The sequence below is a fragment of the Sarcophilus harrisii genome, chromosome 1 (genome assembly GCF_902635505.1).
Source record: "Sarcophilus harrisii chromosome 1, mSarHar1.11, whole genome shotgun sequence".
Classification (NCBI taxonomy): domain Eukaryota; kingdom Metazoa; phylum Chordata; class Mammalia; order Dasyuromorphia; family Dasyuridae; genus Sarcophilus; species Sarcophilus harrisii.
Window position 1 is genome coordinate 82,766,680 of NC_045426.1, and position 18,518 is coordinate 82,785,197.

General features: G+C 43.7%; 1 protein-coding gene across 2 annotated transcripts in view; it reads left to right on the plus strand.

The window, feature by feature from the left end:
• Positions 1–14,310: 14,310 nt before the first annotated feature.
• Positions 14,311–18,518, plus strand: part of CACNA2D2 (calcium voltage-gated channel auxiliary subunit alpha2delta 2) — a 423,504-nt gene continuing 419,296 nt past the window's right edge. The window contains exon 1 of one of the 2 annotated variants that reach the window (XM_031958716.1): positions 14,311–14,931. In XM_031958716.1, coding sequence (XP_031814576.1) covers positions 14,771–14,931 — 161 coding nt within the window. In that variant the 5' untranslated portion in view covers positions 14,311–14,770. The remainder of the gene's footprint in view (positions 14,932–18,518) is intronic. The other variant, XM_031958707.1, reaches the window with a different exon arrangement.

Below are 18,518 nucleotides of genomic sequence, written 5' to 3' on the forward strand. Positions count from 1 at the left end.
CAGAAATCCTAGAGTGGTTTGCCATTTCCTTCTTCAGTTCATTCTACAGATGAGGAAACTGAGGCAAATAGGATTAAATGACTTGTCTTGGGTTATACAACTAGTATGAGCCTGAGGTAGGATTTGAACTCAGGATGACTCATCTTCTTGACTTCAAATCCAGCCAGCACTCTATCCACTTCATCACCTACCTGCCCAATGATCAAGTATAATTTCATAAATTTATAGCTGGAAGAGACCCAAAAGGTCATTGAGTCCAACATCTTGCATTTCACAAAAGAGAGCTGGTCTAGAGAGAGTGAATGGTTTGTCCAGTATCACACTGGATAGTAGGGAGCATAGTATGGATTTTAACTCAGGTCCTGTGATTTTAAATGCAGCTCTCCATTGCAGAGTCCTGTGGAAAACACATTAGATTTCAAGTCAAGGGACCTGGTTTCAATTCCCATATCTATGTAATCTTAAGCACCCTCTTCACTTCTCTGTGCTTGTGATTCCATACCTATAAAATGCATATCTATACAAATACTTGGATTAGACAATTTCTAAAGTCCCTTCTAGGACATTTCGGTGATGTAGATAGCAATGGATAGAGCCCTGGGCTTGGATTCAGGAAGATAGTCTTTCTGAGTTCAAATATGACTTCAGACACTAGCTATGTAACTCTGAGAAAATCATTTAACCATGTTTGCCTCAGTTTCCTCATCTGTAAAATGAACTGGAGAAGGAAATGGCAAAATACTCCAGTATCTCTGGAAGTCAACAAAATGCCTTTAAAATCCAGTCAAGGCCTCATCTCTCCCATAATTCTTTAGCTTTTTCCCTAGTCCACTTTATTTTCTCTCTCTCTCTCTCTCCAAGCTCCTACTCATCAGTGCCCCACAACTGAGCACCTAACTATATTCTGTTCTACATTGTTCACTGTTGTTTCCAACTGGGTGTCTTATCTCCTTAATTGTCCTGTCAGTTCATTTAAAGCAGAATCCTCTTGGTCAAGTCCCAGGACTTAGACACAACCCAGTACTGAGTATTTCCCAACTGGACTTGCTGCTCTATTCCTTATATAATGCCATCTTGTTCCTTGATGAGGTGCTGGACAGGTAGGGGACAAGACCCGTGCTCCTGGGCTCTCTAAGTGATAAACTCAGTCTTCTCACTGCTAATGAAAGAAAGAAAGGACTCTTTTTAAAATTATAGCTTTTTCTTGACAGAACATATGCATAGATAATTTTTTACAACATTATCCCTTGCACTCACTTCTGTTCCGACTTTTCCCCTCCCTCCCTCCACCCTCTCCCCTAGATGGCAAGCAGTCCTATACATGTTAAATATGTTATAGTATATCCTAGATACAATATATGTGTGCAGAACCGAACAGTTCTCTTGTTGCATAAGAAGAATTGGATTCAGAAGGTAAAAATAACCTGGGAAGAAAAACAAAAATGCAAACAGAGCTCTAACTGAGTTAAGAGTTTCTCTTTGTCAAAGAAATCCACTTCCATCAGAATACATCCTCATACAGTATCGTTGTTGAAGGATATAATGATCTTCTGGTTCTGCTCATTTCACTTAGCATCAGTTCATGTAAGTCTCTCTGAGCCTCTCTGTATTCATCCTGCTGGTCATTTCTCACAGAACAATAATATTCCCTAACATTCATACACTACAATTTACCCAACCATTCTCCAATTGATGGGCATCCATTCATTTTCCAGTTTCTAGCCACTACAAAAAGGGCTGCCACAAACATTTTGGCATATACAGGCCCCTTTCCTTAAAACAAGGTCCCAAGACAGGAATCATAAGGTTTGTAAGTAAATTTCTCTGTGACCTTAGGAAAGTAATTTTTCCTTTTCTGGATCTCAGTTTCCCCATCTAAAACATGAAGGCATTGAATTGAACCAGTATTTATTAAGTGCCTACTATATGCTACATATACACTATGCTCCTTACCTTCAAGGAAATTGCATTCTACTTGGAGGACTCTAGTTCTTGTTTTTACAGAGATGAGTAATAAAAAATGAACACAGTGTAATTTCGGTGGAAGGGGGATACGAATCACTGGGAGCCTCTAGGAAAAAACTTTTTGTACGAGGTAGCACTTAAGTTGAACTTCAGAGAAAGCTGGGGATTACAGAAAGTGGAGGTGAGGAGGAGAGCATTCTGAGCCTGGGGAGAAGAGCATTTTAGGCTTAGGAAACAGCTTATGTAAAGTCTTTGGAGAAAAGAGTAGAACATGGTGCTCAGAGAACAAGAAGCAGGGCACTTAGTTGTGTTACATGTGTAAAGGAGGATAATATTAAATCAGTCTTAAAAATAGAAGAAGGGTTTTAATTTCCAGAGGAATCTATAAGCATTTATGAAGAACCTTTTATATATCAGTACTTTGGGATAGATCAGGGTTTCTTAAACTTTTTCTACTCATGGCCCCTTTTCAATTTTGACGTGACCCTGGTTATATAGGTATAGGAAATGGGTGTATAAAGAAAACTTTTATTGATAATAATTCATAATTTAGTGATCCCCACATGAGTTGCACGCCCCGATATGGGGTTGCAACCCACAGTTTAAGAAGCTTTGATATAGATTCTAGCTATGGTGGTAACTATGTGAGTGAAGAGAAGAGTGCAAATATGAAAGTGTTGTAGAGGTAGAATTGATAAATCTTAGTAATTAACTAGCTCTGGGGTGTGAGGATAAGGTTGAAGATGATTCTGAGGTTGCAGAGCTGGGTGAATGGAAAGTTACTGGTATCCTCTGGACTAGATGACCTCAAAGGTGTCTGCCAGTTCTTGGGTGTTCTTGGATCATGAGACAGAGTTGGAAGAGACTTTAAAGATCATCTAAGTGAGCCCCCTCTTCTTGCAGGAAGGGAACAAGGGCCCACTTAGGTTATGACTTGCTCAAGATCTCAAGAGTACAGAGTAGTGGATGTGGGATATGAACCTAGCCTTTTAATTTCAAAACCAGCCCTCTCTTCAGGACTCCACTGCTTTCTTTTACCAGCTCTGAAACTCTATGGGTCTTTTAATCCAGTCAGTGTCCCTGGAAAGGGTTAAATCCCAGCCTGCTTCATTTCTCATAGTAAGTAGCACTAAATTGAACTTGGGTTAATTATTGCATGAAGGATGCTATAAAACTCTCAAACGAAGGATATTAGTCATATTATTACCTTCGAGACAGATAAAAGAAAAGCCCACCACCTGTTTAGCAAAGCCAGCTATGCTTATTCACTCAGACAAGCAACATCCAAGCAAAGAATACATTTCTCCAGGCACCAATGTCCCCAAGGAGTTGGGGCTGAGCCTGCCAGTGGTGGTAGCTGACAGGTGCATCCTGGAGACTGGAGCTCAAAGTAACCCACCAGTCACCCCAACTTCCGATGTGTGGAGGGCCATGATCCCTTGGGGCAAATCTTCTTTCCTTGGGTCCTGGGCTCATAGATGGGCCCTCCCCATCCTCTGACAGAAGCTTGATCCTCAAAATTAGTCAGAGGTTACAAATTTATAGGATAAAGGGATCATAGCTTTACAATAAGAAAGTGCCTTAGTAGTCTCATAGAGAACAACTCCTGCGTTACCACTAATTTCACTCAGAAGAAACTGAGAGCAAATGTCTTGCCCAGGATTACAGAGCTAGTAAGTATCTGAGGCAGGATGCAAACCCATGTTCTGTTGGCTACATCCTCCCATTTTATAGATGAGGAAACTGAGACTCAGAAAAGAAGCATTCCTTGCAGTAGTCACACAGGAAGTAAATAACTATACTAGGACTTGACACATGGTCTCTTTACTATAAATCCAATTCTCAGTAGGCATCTATCTGTCTGGGATGGTAAGAGGGGACCTCTTCCCCCAAATCTCTCTCCAGTTTGTCTGTCATAATGCCTGAAGTTCTACTAGTAAAGTTACTGTTGTGGGTTTAGGTAATGTCTCTGTTAGAATGCCTTCCTGATCTGGGAACAGGAACAATTAATCCCATCCATGAACAAATCCCATCCATTAGTTTCTTAAATTAGTTAGTTGCCACTAGAAAATGAGCTTAGTCATAGGAAAGCATCCTAAGATTCAGATTGTTAACCTCTGGCCCATGTAATTTTCTTTAAAGTCTCAATATAGCTGGTTTCCTTTGTGGTTCTATGTATTTTATTTTATGCATTTAAAAACATTCTGAGAAAGAATCTGCAAGCTTTATAAGACTGCCTCAGGGGTCCATGAAACAAGCAAATAAAAAGTTAAGACCTCCTGATCCACTCCAACCCCCTCATTTTACAGATGGGGAACCTGAGGCTTAGAAAAAGGAAATTGTTCAAGACTGCATAAATACTATGTAGCAGCTGAGGGATTTAAACCCATTTCTTTTAAATACAGTAGCATTCATTTTTTTTTTTTTTTTTTGCCATACCACTGCCTCCCAGAAGGCACAGGACTCAAGGTGAGTAAGCTTGAATGGGGAAAATGGAACAATTCTACCTCATGAGGAAATTTCTGGGGAGCATAAGCTATCTGGTTACATGGAATTTTACAGATTAAAGTAATAGTAGATGTTTGGGGGAAGAAGAGAAGGAGATAATGGAAAGGTTGTTGAGGAAAAAAAAACAGTGGGTTGCCCAATTGGTTGGGTTTTTCTTTCTGAGAATTATCTCTACTCTTTTGGGATTCCCATCTGCAACCAAGTGATAAGAAAACCTATTGGACTATAGGTTCCTCTGTTTCCCCAAGAAGCAAAGCAAAGCTAAATACAGATCTAGGCACACAGGGGATCTCAAAAAAGACATGGGGACTGAAGTCTCCTCCTGAGGTTCCTCTTAGATCAGAGTACCAAATTAGAAGGTTTAAGGGAAAACTTTGGGGAGAACTTAAGGAAAGAACCTATGAGTGGACCTGGTCCCATTTACCACTCCCTAACCACAACCTTCCCCTACACATATATCTAATGATCTCTTAGTCTTCCTAGAGAAATATACTTCTTTGGTACTTGGCAACCACTCCCCCATCTCCTTTTTTCACCTTTGCACACTTAGTGACCACATCTGCTTTGCATCTCTATATTCCTGCATCTCTAAATCCATGCCTTTTTTGGATTAGAAGAGGCTGGAGCTGGAGCCCTCAGTATGTGCACAAGCCACTTATTATTTTTCTATTAACATGGAATGCATTATTTTTCCTTCATAAAATACTAATCAGGAAGTAGGACCCATATATCATCCTCTGAGGAACTCAGTCTGGGAAAGTCTGCATAGAAAGTATAAGCCTCTGAAGTCAGAATGTGTAAACTATTATTATCTGTTTTTTCTTAATTACCTCCAATTCTTATTTGTCTTCCTTTAACGGAGTGTCAACCAAAATTTTCCAGCCTCTCACTCAACACTGCACCCTATAATTAGGTGCACTTAGGTGCACATCTGTCGTGGATGGAGCTGCAACTTTGCCAAATGCCCAGCTGGCTAGTTCCTTCCTTGCTTAGGTATTCAGGCCCAGCCCCCTCAGAAAGAAGTGTTATACCCTATGAATATTATGGAATATTATTGTTCTGTAAGAAATGGCCAGCAGGATGATTTCAGAAAGGCCTGGAGAGACTTATATGAACTGATGCTGAGGGAAATGAGCAGGACCAGGAGATCATTATATACTTCAACAACAATACTATATGATGATCAATTCTGATGGACGTGGCCCTCTTCAGCAATGAGATGAATCAAATCAGTTATAATAGAGCAGTAATGAACTGAACCAACTACACCCAGCAAAAGAACTCTGGGAGATGACTATGAACCTCTACATAGAATTCCTAATCCCTCTATTTTTGTCTGCCTGCACTTTTGATTTCCTTCACAGGCTAATTGTACACTATTTCAAAATCCGATTCTTTTTGTACAGCAAAATAACTGTATGGACATGTATACTTATATTGTATTTAACTTATACTTTAACATATTTAACATATATTGGTCAACCTGACATCTGGGGAAGGGGTGGGAGGAAGGAGGGGAAAAGTTGGAACAAAAGGTTTTGCAGTTGTCAATGCTGAAAAATTGCCCATGCATATATCTTGTAAATAAAAGGCTATAATAAAAAAAAGAAGTGTTATACCCATTGAACAAACCCATTTCTGAGGGTGGTTAAGTTAATATCCCCCTTTTCTTCTTCCTAGAGAAATCCAATTCCCACTTGGAGGTAATGTCACAAAAAGAAGCATCTTTAAAAATGGGTATATGTTACTTGGGAGAGACAAGCACCAACAAATTTGCAGCAGTTTGCCAGCTCAGGTGAGCCAGTGAATAAAAAAGAGAGAATAGGGGGCCAAGGAAGAAATGAGAGGGAAGACTATGGGGATGAGCATGTGATAGGTAAGAATAATAATAATAACAACAACAATAACAACTCATATTCACCTAATATCTAAAGTTTAGAAACAACTCTGTGAGGAAGATAGTAATGGATTTATTCAAGTTTTACATTATCATCCCCATTTTCTTGATGGGAAAACAGTTTCCTTGAGGGCAGTCCTTTGAGGACAGGAAACAATTTTCCTCCAGTACTTAGTGAATAGGTGTTTAATAAATACTTGCATATTTGTGATAAATGTTTTTTGACTTGAAGCTCTTCAGAGCTGACTTACTTTTGATTTTATAGCTAATATGTCTAAGTAGAATTTGTACCAATGTCTTCTGACTGTAGCCACTATAGCAGAAAAATATAAAAAAGGAAAGGATAAAAAGAAAGTAGAAAATGGAATTAAGAAGAAAGGAGAGGAAAAGAAGTGTGGCAAACTGAAAGAGAAATAATGAAAGGAGAGAAAATGTTTGGAAGTTGTGGAGCGATCCTTGCACCATGAATCAGAAGATCTGGATTCTATTTTTCACTTGGCCACTGGCTTGTTATGTGACCTTGGACAGATATCTTTCTCTTTCTGCGCCTCAATTTCTTCATCTGTAAAATAAATTTGATGAACTTGAAGAAACTTTCCATTAATGACATTCTAAAAGGAATAGTAAAGAGAAAAAAAAGACAAATGAAAGCAGAGAAAGAAAGAAATATAGGAATGGATTATCTATTTTCCAAATTGACAAAATTATTTAAGTATGTGTTCGGGTTTGAGAAAACACAAAATCTGAGTGTTTGAAGAAACTTCAAAGGTGTTCTAGTCCAAGATGTAGTAGAAAAAGAAACATCATTATAATATTCCCACAAGTAGTCATCCAGTTTTTGCTTGTAGACCTTCAGTGATAGGGAACTTACTACCGCCTAAGATAGCCCATTCTATTTGATCATAAATCTAATTATTAGGCAATTTTTCTTCCTTCTAATCTAAATTTGCATCTTTTCAATTTCCACTGATAACTCTTAGTTTTATATTTAGACCAAACAGAACAATTTTAATATTTAATCTTCATGACAGTCCTTCAAGTATTCCACAATTATCAAGTTCCCACTGAGCTGCCTCATCTCCAGCTTAAAAATTCCTAATTCCTTTAACTGGTCATATAGTATCAATTCAAGCTATTCTTCAGCTTATCATTGTCCTTCTTTAAATTGTGGGACCAACATACACCAACTGTAGCATTTTGGATGGATTTTTTGAGGGGGGAGGTTACATTTCTATAGAAATGTGAGAAAATTACTTTTTTTTTCAAAGATCCATTCAAAGACCCACCTCTGTGCCCAGTCCAATGCTTTAGTCTGCAACACAGAGTGCAAATGAAAATTTGTTGAAAATAGGCAGAGCTGCTTGTTAGAATCCACAAAATACTCATCCTCCCTTTTAGTAACTCCTTTCTTTAAACATTTAGAAAATGATAATGTTTTTTGACCATCTTCCCTCTCCCCCACTCTAAAAACAGTTCTCTTCTGAATTTCAGAAACTCATTCATGCTAAGATGTAAATGACTGATATTGACTGGAGGTGTTATCCCTCCCAGAGAGATTTGTATATTAACCTCTGAGTCATCTTTGACACTTCTCTCCTTCATTCTTCTATCTCTAATCTGTCACCAAGTGCTATTGATTTTCCTTTAGGACTGTCTTTCAGGTTCACCCTATATTACCACTCTGTTAGAACAGACTTCATCACCTTCTACCTGTTCTTTCTGCCTCTGGCCCCTTCTCTTTCAATCTGTCCTGAACACCTTGGCAAACTAATCATTTTAGAATGCTGATTTTATCACATTATTCCCCAGCCCAAACACTGACTACAAGATCCGTTGCCTAATTATTCAGGGTCAGACTCTGGTATGAAAGAAAGCATGCTAGAGTTAGATTAAGATGATCTGGGTTCAAATTCTGGCTCTGTTGCCTCCTTGCTGTATGACCTTGAATAAGTCATGTAACTTGATTCCTCATTCCTAATATGGGGAAGGGGATTGAGCTACATGACCTCTGAGGTCCCTTACAACTTTAAATGTATGATCCACTGATATTTACTCTTCAGACTTATCTTCTAAACTTATTTCTTCCTCTTCTTCAATACGCTATTGAATCTATTCAGAAATTCTGGACAGTTTTCTTGTATTATTTCCTACATTATTGTAATCAGATTTTTTGGTCATATAATTCTCAGGAGACCTGTGATCCTTAATTCATTTTTGCTCATTTCTGTCTTCAAAGTCAGTTGCTTTATCTTTACATAATTTATGTGGGGGTGGTGTTTTTTGTTTGTTTGTTTTACTATGGCTATCATTTACTTCTTCTGTTCTGTCTCACTTTTCTCCATTTTAATATTTTTGTATTCTCTTTTACAGAGCTTTAAATTAGAGTCAATTAAGAAGCATAATGGATAGCTCTGGACCTGGACTTAGGAAAAAATGGATTCCAATCCTATCTGAGCTGTGTGTAAGCCTCAGTCTCTTCATTTATAAAGTATGGTTAATAGCATCTGGCTCATGGGTGTGTTGGAATGATCAAACAAAATCAAATATGTAAAGAATTTTGCAAACCTGTGTTAGCTGTCATTATTCAAAATCTTTAATAAGATGGTCCAGTACTAATTTTATTTTTCCTGATTCTGATCATTCTGTTTTTAAATTCTTCATTGAAAAGTCTATTTTCTTTATTGAGAATCCCGATTTCTGATCAATATTCACTTCTAACTTCTTCTATTATGAATTTTATTTCTCTTTTAAATCATTTTGGAGTTTTTTGTTGCTGTTCATGGTCTCTGGGGAATCCATAAGGTTTTGTCTTTCATCAGGCACTATTGGTTCGCTTTCCTTCACATTATTATATTTGCTAAGTGAGTTTTGGCTTCTCTTTGATGTTTTACTCATTCTTCCTTCTCTAATGATTTATGGGTTTCTGTGCTGGGCTTTAATGAGGCCTTTTCTCTTGATATATGTGGTCTTCCAATCTTTTTTTAAATTTTCTTCTTTTATTCATTTTCTTTACCTTTTCCCTTTGGGGGTGACCAGACCCCTGAGGCTGGGTTGCAATGCAGCCTCAGCTTGAGCCTCTTCAGTTGGAGGGATGCAGAGATCACTGAGCTGAATAATTTCTGGTGGGAGAGGCTTGACCCCAGCTGGGTTTCTAGTTTCCATTTTGTCAGATCTAATGCAATCACCTATATTGCCTTTCTCTGATTTCTTTCCTTTAAGGAGTTGGTCAGAATTTGTACCTGCTGATGCTTGCTGAGGTAGAGCAAGGATGTTAGAACATAGTTACTGCCATTGTGGGAGTTCCCTATACCAGGCCAGGCCCCTAGGCACAAAAATCCACGACTTTGCTATTTTGCTGACTGTTGTAAGTGTGTGAAGGCTGGTGGTGCACTAGTTGAGACCTCTAGGTTTCATAGCTCTCCAATATCAATTCATGACCAAGGGGTTCTATTTTCCCCTGTGGATTTAGCTGTAATTATTCTACATCTGATGTATGAGTCCTTTGGGAAGGGGAAGTTGAAGGGTTAAAGAAATTTGTAGAAAGCAACTAGTATGCCAGCTTGATGGATATATCCTCCCCTTTATGTCCTCACTATAGAATGCCCTCCATTTCACTGCTTCTCAAAATCTTCCCAGGTTTTTGAGATCCAACTCAAGTACTAAGTCCTGATCTAAGCTTATTCTGATCCCTCCTTCTATGAGACTTTATAACATTTATTATTTTAAATCACAGTCTGGATTGTTTTATTATCTAACCAAGATCATATCTATGATTCTTATCTCCCCAATGAGAGACAAGTTTCTTGAAGTGAAAGACTGTGGATTACATTTTATATTTCTTTGGATTTAGATATTCTTTGGATCATAGAATTAGATAGAAGAGATCTTAGAGATCATTCAGTCTAAGTGTGTCATTTTATAAATGAGGAAATGGAGGCCCAGAAAAGTAATATGATTTGGTAAGGTCACACAGTGAATTAGAAGCAGGACCAAGATCTGAAGCAAAGCCCTCTGATTTCAAAGCCAGTTCCCTTTACGTTAAAGCATCCTGTCTGACAACATATTTACCATGGGCCAGTAAGGCATCAGTTAACTCTAGGAGCAGAAAAGGGTGGGATTTCCTTGGGCAGTTAAATCATATAAGCAGCCATTTTTGCCAAGCTTGCCTTCAGAAATGTCCAGCTGGTCAGTTCTCAGCAGAATATAGAGACGCTCTGGGGAAATGGGCTCAAACTTTGCCCAGTCAGGAATCCAGGAACATTGTTAGGCCTGTGAAGGCAGAAAAGAAGCTCAGGAAGCCTGTTTGGTACATCAGCCTGGGCTGCCAAGGCATTGGGAACTCTACTCCAGGATGAATGGTATGTCTGTTTATTAAATGATCCCTTGAGAGCAGGGCTCCTTCTTAGAAGAGTTACCTCCATATTCAAGATGAAGGAGAATGGAATTTTGAGTCAACAGACCCAAGTTGATACCTGTGTCACCTTGGGCAAGCCATCTCACCTTATAAGCCTTTAGTTTCTTCACATTTAGTCTCAGGGCACTAAACTAGATGATCTCTGAGCATCTTTTGAAGTTACATCAGAAATCTTCTCTGTACTAGAATTCCTGATGACTGGTGATCCAGGGGGTAATCACTTTATTCTGTTCTTCCTCCAAAGAATCAGAGAATGGTTCAGATCTTAGATTTGCTACTAGCTTGCTGCATTAATCTGCTCCTTTCTAAAATGATACTTTCTAGCTAAATGATTTCCAAAGGCCCTCTTGGGCATAACTCCTATAAATTAGGAGAATGGAAAAGTATTGTCTTATCTCATTTCACAAATGGGGAACTGAGACCCAGAGATTGAAAATGACTTAGCCAAGAATCTACAGCAAGTCACTGGCAGAGTTAAAGAGTAGGATTACTTCTGACTCGTAGCCCAGGGCTCATTCCCCCAACCACCATTACTGTAGGAGTAGCCTATGAGGCAGAGAACTTGTTTTTTCTCTCACTGGTGGGTGGCAAGGCTGAGATCTATTGTAAAGTGAGGAGCTGTGGGAGGAGATTGGCAGTGTCACACTGTGCCTGGGGGCAGCTATGTATGAGGCCAGAGTTGAGGAGGTACAGGTCCAGCAGATAGTGTGACAAGTGACTCCTGTTAAGCCTTATGTAGAGAGAGATTTTTCTGGCTCACTCCCTTGTAAGGCTCTTCTTCTCTCATTTCCTAAAGCCTGATACTGGATATCCTTGGAAGACCCTCTAGTCTGAGGCAGACATTATCCTTTCCTTCAGAGAGCTCCCTGTTTTGAGGGAATTCATCACCCTTCAGGAAGCCCCATGTTCTCAGGGAAGGCATGGCCATAGTCTCAAGAAGTCACCAGCATAAAAAGGAATCACAGGTTTTACCTTAATGGAGTCACTCTTCTGATAACCCTCATACTGACTGTGAGATGTAGAAAGAAACCCTCACAATTGCAGTCTTAGTGACTTTTCTAGTCCCTGGAGTTATTGAGGTTTAGAATATACAAAGGACTCATGGAGGAATCTGGCTCCTGAAAGCTCAGGGCCTGGGGGGTAGGGCTGGAGGCAGCCTAAAGAACCAAGTAGAATCTACAAACCTTCACTGAGAAGGAGCACAAAAGACACCACCTAGCATGATTAAAGCTTTCTGGCACTGTATCCTACTGGGTAAGCAGCAATATGGCTACTCCAACAGCTCAGTAGTAGTTCAAATGTGTTGGACTGAAATTATTTGACTCAACTTTGGGCTTTTGGCTATTTATCAATTTGATGTATTATTTTGGGGTTTGGGTGACACTGCTTTTTCCCAGTTCTCCTCCTACTTATCTTGTTTCTTCACAGTCTCCTTTGCTGGCTAAGGTATTCCCCAGAGACAGAGGGAGAGACAAAGAGACAGAGAAACAGACAAATAGAGAGACAAGAAAGTCAGATAGAGACACAGAGAGAGATAGTAAGACACACACACAGAGACAGAGAGAGAGAGAGAGAGAGAGAGAGAGAGAGAGAGAGAGAGAGAGAGAGAGAGAGAGAGAGAGAGAGACAAACAGAGACACACAGAGAGAAACAGAGACAGAGACAGAGAGAGAGACAGAGACAGAGAAACAGAGATAGACAGAGAGAATGAGAGACAGAGACAGGGAAACAGAGAGAGGCAGAGACAGAGAGAGACACACACAGAGAGAGAGAGGGAGACAGACAAAAGGAAAGATGAGATAGGGAGAGACAAAGCAACAGAAACAGAGGAGGCAGGGAGACAGAGAGGGGATCAAAGAGAAAGAGAGAAAGTCAGAGAAAGAGAAAAACAGTCAGAGAGAGAGACAAAGTGAGAGACAGGGAGACAAGAGACAGAGGGAGATAGATAAGGAGAGGGGAAGAGAAACAGACTGAGAAGATATAGAGAGTCAGAGACAAAGGGAGAGATAGAGAAAGGGAGAAATAAAGAGACAGAAATAGAGATAGAAGGAGAAATACTGAAAGGGGAGAGAAAAAGACAGAGACAGGAAAAGATAAATTGCAGAGGACTTTCAATACTTGCCTATTTGAATTTCATTTCAAAGGCAATATGGAGTCCTTGAAGATTTTTGAGTAGGGGAGAGAAGATTAGTTTGACTTCTTTGTTAAGGGTAGATGGAGAATGAAAAGATTGAAAGCAGGGAAAGGAGAAGAGGAGGAAGAGGAGGGGGAGAAAGGACAGAAGGAAGAAAAAAGAGAAAGAAAGAAAGGAAGAAAAAAGGAAAGAAAGGAAGAATGAAAGGAAGCAAGGGAAGGAGGGAGGGAGGAAGTAAGGAAGGAAGGAGGAAGAAAGGACTGAAGGAAGGAAGGAAGGAAGGAAGACAAAAGGAAAGAAAGGAAAAAAAGCAAGGAAGCAAGGGAGGGAGGGAGGGAAGGAAGAAGGGAGGGAAAAAGAAAGGAAGGAAGGAAGGAAGGAAGGAAGGAAGGAAGGAAGGAAGGAAGAAGGAGGGAGGGAGGGAGACAGGGAGGGAGGGAAGGAAGGAAGGAAGGAAGGAGGGAGGGAGGGAGGGAGGAAAAGAAAAGGGGGGAAGAAAGGAAGGAAGGAAAAGAAAAGAAAAGGCTGCTTCAGTAGCCGAGATGATAGATGACGAGTTGATGCGGGACTAAACTAGTCTGTCTCTTTCTCTCTTCACATTATCTAGTACATAATTGCATACTTATGATAGCAGTATGGATCAATGGAGAGAGTTCTCCGTTTGGAATCAAAGGTTTGAATCCTACCTTTGCCCGCTAACCACCTTGTGACCTTGGGCAAACAGATTAAGGAACTTCCCCGGATCTGTAGGAAGAATGAGGAAAAAGGACTTAGATGGTTTCTAAGGTTTAGTCCCGTTCTGACTCTAGGCGACTAGGTTGTACCCGGCCCGCCCCTGCTTTGGTTTTGTTCTCCTGAGAACTCTCCGAGCCTCGGAGGTGTGGAGGGTCCAGGCTCAGCTGAGCTGGGGGATGTGCATAGGACAAACTGTACTGGACTTCACTGTGAAGGCCCTGACAGGCAGAGCGAGTGAAGACGTGTGTATGTCATAGGGATCTGCTACTGACTTCCCCGCAGTGTCAGGGACCGGGTCGGGGGCTTGTGGCTCCAGGGAGTGCAAGGAGGGTCGTGTGCGCGCGTGGGAGCGGAGGGACTGAGACAGCTCGAGGTGAGGGGCACGCGCAGGGGCCGGGTGCGCGCTGCAGCTCCGGCCGGCTCGTCGCCGCCGCCACCGCCGCCTCGTTCGGTCGCCAGTCCCCCTCCTCCCCCCCTCCCCAGCGCGCGCGCGGCTCCGATGTCGCGCGCGGGCGGCTCGTGGAGCGGAGCGGCCCGGGAGGGGGGAGTGGTGGAAGGCCGCGAGAGCGAGGGAAGGAGGCGCTCTGGAGCCGAGCAAAGCACTGGCGCGGCTCCAGGCCGGGGGGCGGGGGGAGGCGGGGGGGCCGCTCGGAGGGTGAGGCGGCGGCGGCGGCGGCGGCGACGGGCGGGCAGGTTGGCGGCTGCATATTTGAAGGAAAGTATCAGTTTGTATTCGCTCAGTGTGTTTGCTCCAGCGGCCGCGGCGGAAGCCCGAGCCTAGCCCAGCCTGCTCGGCCAGGGCAGCGCAGCGCAGCCCAGCCTTGCCCAGCCCAGCCCAGCGCAGCCCGCTGCCCCAGCCCTAGCCCCAGCCCCGGCCCCGGAGCTTTGCTCCTGTCCGGGGCCGCTTTCCCTTGCCTTGCCTTCCCGGGGCAGGCACTCCGGACAGCGCAGCAAAGGCGCCGTGCAGAGCGCGGGGCGCAGAGCGGCGAGGCGAGGCCCGAGCAGGCAGCCCGGAGCCCGGCCCCTGGCCCCGGCCGGTCCCCCAGCTTCTCCCCGTCCGAGGTGCCTGCGCCGCGCTCCGCTCTGCTCCGCTGGGTGCGGAGTCGTTCATGGAAACATGGCGGTGTCGGCTCCGACCTGCGGCGCCTCCTCGCTCGCTCGGGCTCTGTGCGGCGGCGGCGGCCACCTCCACCTCCACCTCCACCTCCACCTCCTGCTGCTGCTGCTCGTCCTCCCGGTGCCCGGCGCCCGCGGCTACAGCTTCCCCCAGCAGCACACGTAAGTGGCCGGCCGCAGCCAGGCATCCCTAGCCCCGGCAACTGCAGCGGTGGGGACAGCGGCAGCGGCTGCAGCCGCCGGCGGAGCGCTGAGCGGAGCGGAGCTGAGACGAACCGAGCCTGGCAGGGCAGGGCAGGGCAGGGGAGGGGGCTGGGGAGCAGACAGGTTGCGCTGCTCGCAGCTGCTACCGCTGCCGCCGCCGCCGACGACTTTCTGGAGTCCGCGGGGCCAGGGGCAGAGGTCGCTCGCGGGAACGAAGGGGTGCGGGTTCAGAGGAGACCGGGGAAGAGGGAAATGGGATGAAGGGTTGGGAAACAGGAGGAGTGAAAGGATGGAGACGCAGGGGAGGATTCGGGCTGGAGAAAAACGAAAAGAGAAAGGGAAAGGGGACTAGGGGAAGAAAGAAGGGATATAGAGAAGAGAGCAGGAGACGAAACAGGAATGCGGGAGGAAGAAAGAGGCCGAAAGGGGAAAAGAAGAGAGAGAAGCAGGGGGAAGGGGGAGGGCAGGAAGAAAGAAGGGGAGTGGGAGAGGCGGAGGGGAGGAGAGGGACAGAGAAGGGGTAGCATAGGGAGGGAGGAAGAGGGAGAGGGGAGAATGGGGGGGGTCAGTGATAGATAGGTTAAGTGAGGCTGCAAGGGCTGCTTCGTTCATTCTAAAAGGGACCGACCCAGATGGACATCGGTATCCCAATCCCTTCCCTGGTCGGAGATATGCAGAAAGAGAACCAAGCTTCCGAGCTAGATCAGAACCCCTATTCTTTAATAGATCTAGATGGGCTAGGGAGGAAAATAGGAAAGTTCATGAAGATGACGAGCCTCGGCATCTCTATTTCTCTCTGCGCAGCGCACCTCTCTCTCTCTCTCTCTCTCTCTCTCTCTCTCTCTCTCTGAGTGAGCCCGGTCTGGAGAAGTGGGGGGGGGGAGCATGTTTACAGACAGTCGGGGAGCCCAACCCTGAGCCTTCTTAGGGTGAGCATGAAGAAGCTGACCTAGTTCATTCATTCCTCCCGGTCCCCCCCTCCCCAAAACACACGCACATACTCCTGCTTGTCCCCAGAGTGACTGGAGCCCCTTGGATGGAAAGTCTCTGTTCAGAGAAGAGGGTGGGAAAGAAGGGTATATTCGGGGATGGAAAGCACTCTGTGTGTCTGGTATTCTGTCTGTCTCCCTCTGATTGCCTGCCTGGCAGAGTTTTAGCGGTAGCTACAACCTGGTCTTTCCCTTCAACACAGTCCCCTTTCCCCAGAGACAGTCTGTGTTTGGTCTTTTTAAATAAGCGTTCCCCCCCCCCTCCCCAATCCCTCAATGGTCACACCTTGCTCCTTATCTGCAGGCTCATAAAGCATCCTCTCTTCTCCCCTCCCGATCCCCTCTTGCACCTTGGTGTTTAATGCTCTTAATTATCTCTTTGAAAAAGGATGCTGAATGAGTTGGGAAGGCGGTTGGGAGAGAAAACATTTTGGTTGGAGCCAAGAATTCGCTTTTCCCTTTGCACAGCCACCTCCTTCTCTAAATCCTTATGTCTCTGTCAAATGTTTGAGGCCTTATTTCCAGCTTCTAATAAATAGGTGATTTTCCCAGCACTTTATCTCATGACTTCTGTAGGAACCAAGGTTCAGAATTAAAAGGTGGTTATTAATCAGCCTCTGCCTGACCCTTTAGGTCTCATGAAGGACAATGTTAGCAGAAGGGTTTCACACCCTTGGCAGCCCAGCTACAACTTTAACTTCTGTTTGGTGCCCAAGATTGAGTCTATAGCCAGGTAGTTTTGAAGCAGACTAACAAATGAGTATTATCTGGGGAGCAAGGTATTAGTTTAAAATGGCCATTAGGCTTAATGTGGATAATTTATCTGGCAGTCTGGTATCAGACGTGGATGTTTAAACTCATATATCCTCCTGTGTGTCTGACACACTAACAACCCCAATGGGTGATGGTCCTTATCTGTGGGAAGGACTCTTGAAAGGTGCAGGCATTCTGGAACCCTTACAAGCAATCATTTAGCCAGCAGCCCGGTAAAGCTCCGGTCATCTGTACATGTCTACCCTTTTGAATCTACCCCTTCAGGAGGCCAGATTGCCAGCGGAAGCGACCAGAGAAAAATGGAAAGAGGGGTTCTTCAGTGAGCTAGTGTGGGCTCTGAGGGAGGAGAGAAATGTATTGATCTTTTCTGCTGAGATAGGGGCACACTAACACCATTTCGGAAAAACCTTCAAATAGTTACAGGTCCTCAAAAATCAAACTCAGAAAATGTACTTCATCTCATCTCTAGCAGGGTTGCAAATTCCATTTTATTTGTGCAAGTATCTTATGGTTATTCTTTTTTTAATTGGAGGAGATAAAGTTCCAGTGTCATATTTTTTCTTGCCTTCTAATTTAAAATGATTAGAACTGATTTAAACTAAAATTTGAAATAGGCAAGAGGCAGGGAATTGTTGAGATGTTTGTTTATTTGTTCTCTCTCTCTCTCTCTCTCTCTCTCTCTCTCTCTCTCTCTCTCTCTCTCTCTCCTTCACAAAGCTGAGCTCAGGCCAAAGCACAATTATTATTTTTTTCCAGCCAGTTCTTAGCTCTTCTAGTCGAGGTTTAAAATAGACGTCTCTCGCTTGCTTGATTTCTCCCTGCAACCTGCAATGGTGCCCAGATGATGGTTGTGCATACATAAGTTTTCATAAAATGGTTGGTGTTAGACCCTGAGACGGTACAGATGGGCCAGCATTTCACCGGTGCTGGGGATGGGGAAATCAGCAAGCATGCAGATGAGTCTTCAGAGAAAGCTTGAAGCTTTCTCTGTAGTTGTAGTTTAGGTTCATGGAGTGGGTTAGGAAGGAGGTTGAAATAATATCTTGCAAATCATAGTTGGAGAGTCAATGAGAGTCAAGGTGTATATGGGGAGTGGGGGGGGGGGAAAGGAAGGTTGGTGTCAAAAGGTCCGGAATGCAGAATGAGACCCCTTTCTAGCCTGGCTTCTGTGAGCAGCTTCCCTCCATGCCCCTCTATAAACAGGTGTCAGTTTGATCTTTGGCCCTTTCCAAGAAAAAAAAAAGGAAAGAGAATTCCCTATTGTTCATTTTCCCCATGCACCCTGCCAGTCTTGATTTAAGAGCAGATCAGCTTTTGCTGAAGTGTGGAAAACTCAGAGATGGAAGACAGAGCCCTCCTGTTTGATGGGGCCGTGATGTTGGCAGTGTGAAATTGCAGGTCACCCTGGAGGGGTCAAGGGACAGGTGACAGAGTCTTTACCTATGAGAATACTGGCTAGGCTGTAAGCAAAGCTGAAACCTTCTCCCCCAGAAAACTGCAAAAGAAGCTATGCTCACATCTGTTAGGTAGGGTTGGCTCTTGGGTCCATAATGACACAGTCTCCGATAGAGGCATTATTTCCTAGGAGAGGAACAGACAGGCTGGAGGAGGTAAACTTCCCGGACAATTTCCCTGGCCATAAATCAGCAGAATTAGATGGTTCGGTGGAATGAACCTTGATAGAGACGGTGCATCTTTCAGGTAGAGGGCCGTTCTCTTTAGTCTTGCCTCGATAACGACATCAGTGCCAAATTGCTTCAAGCTTTCCCCATTATGTCAGGG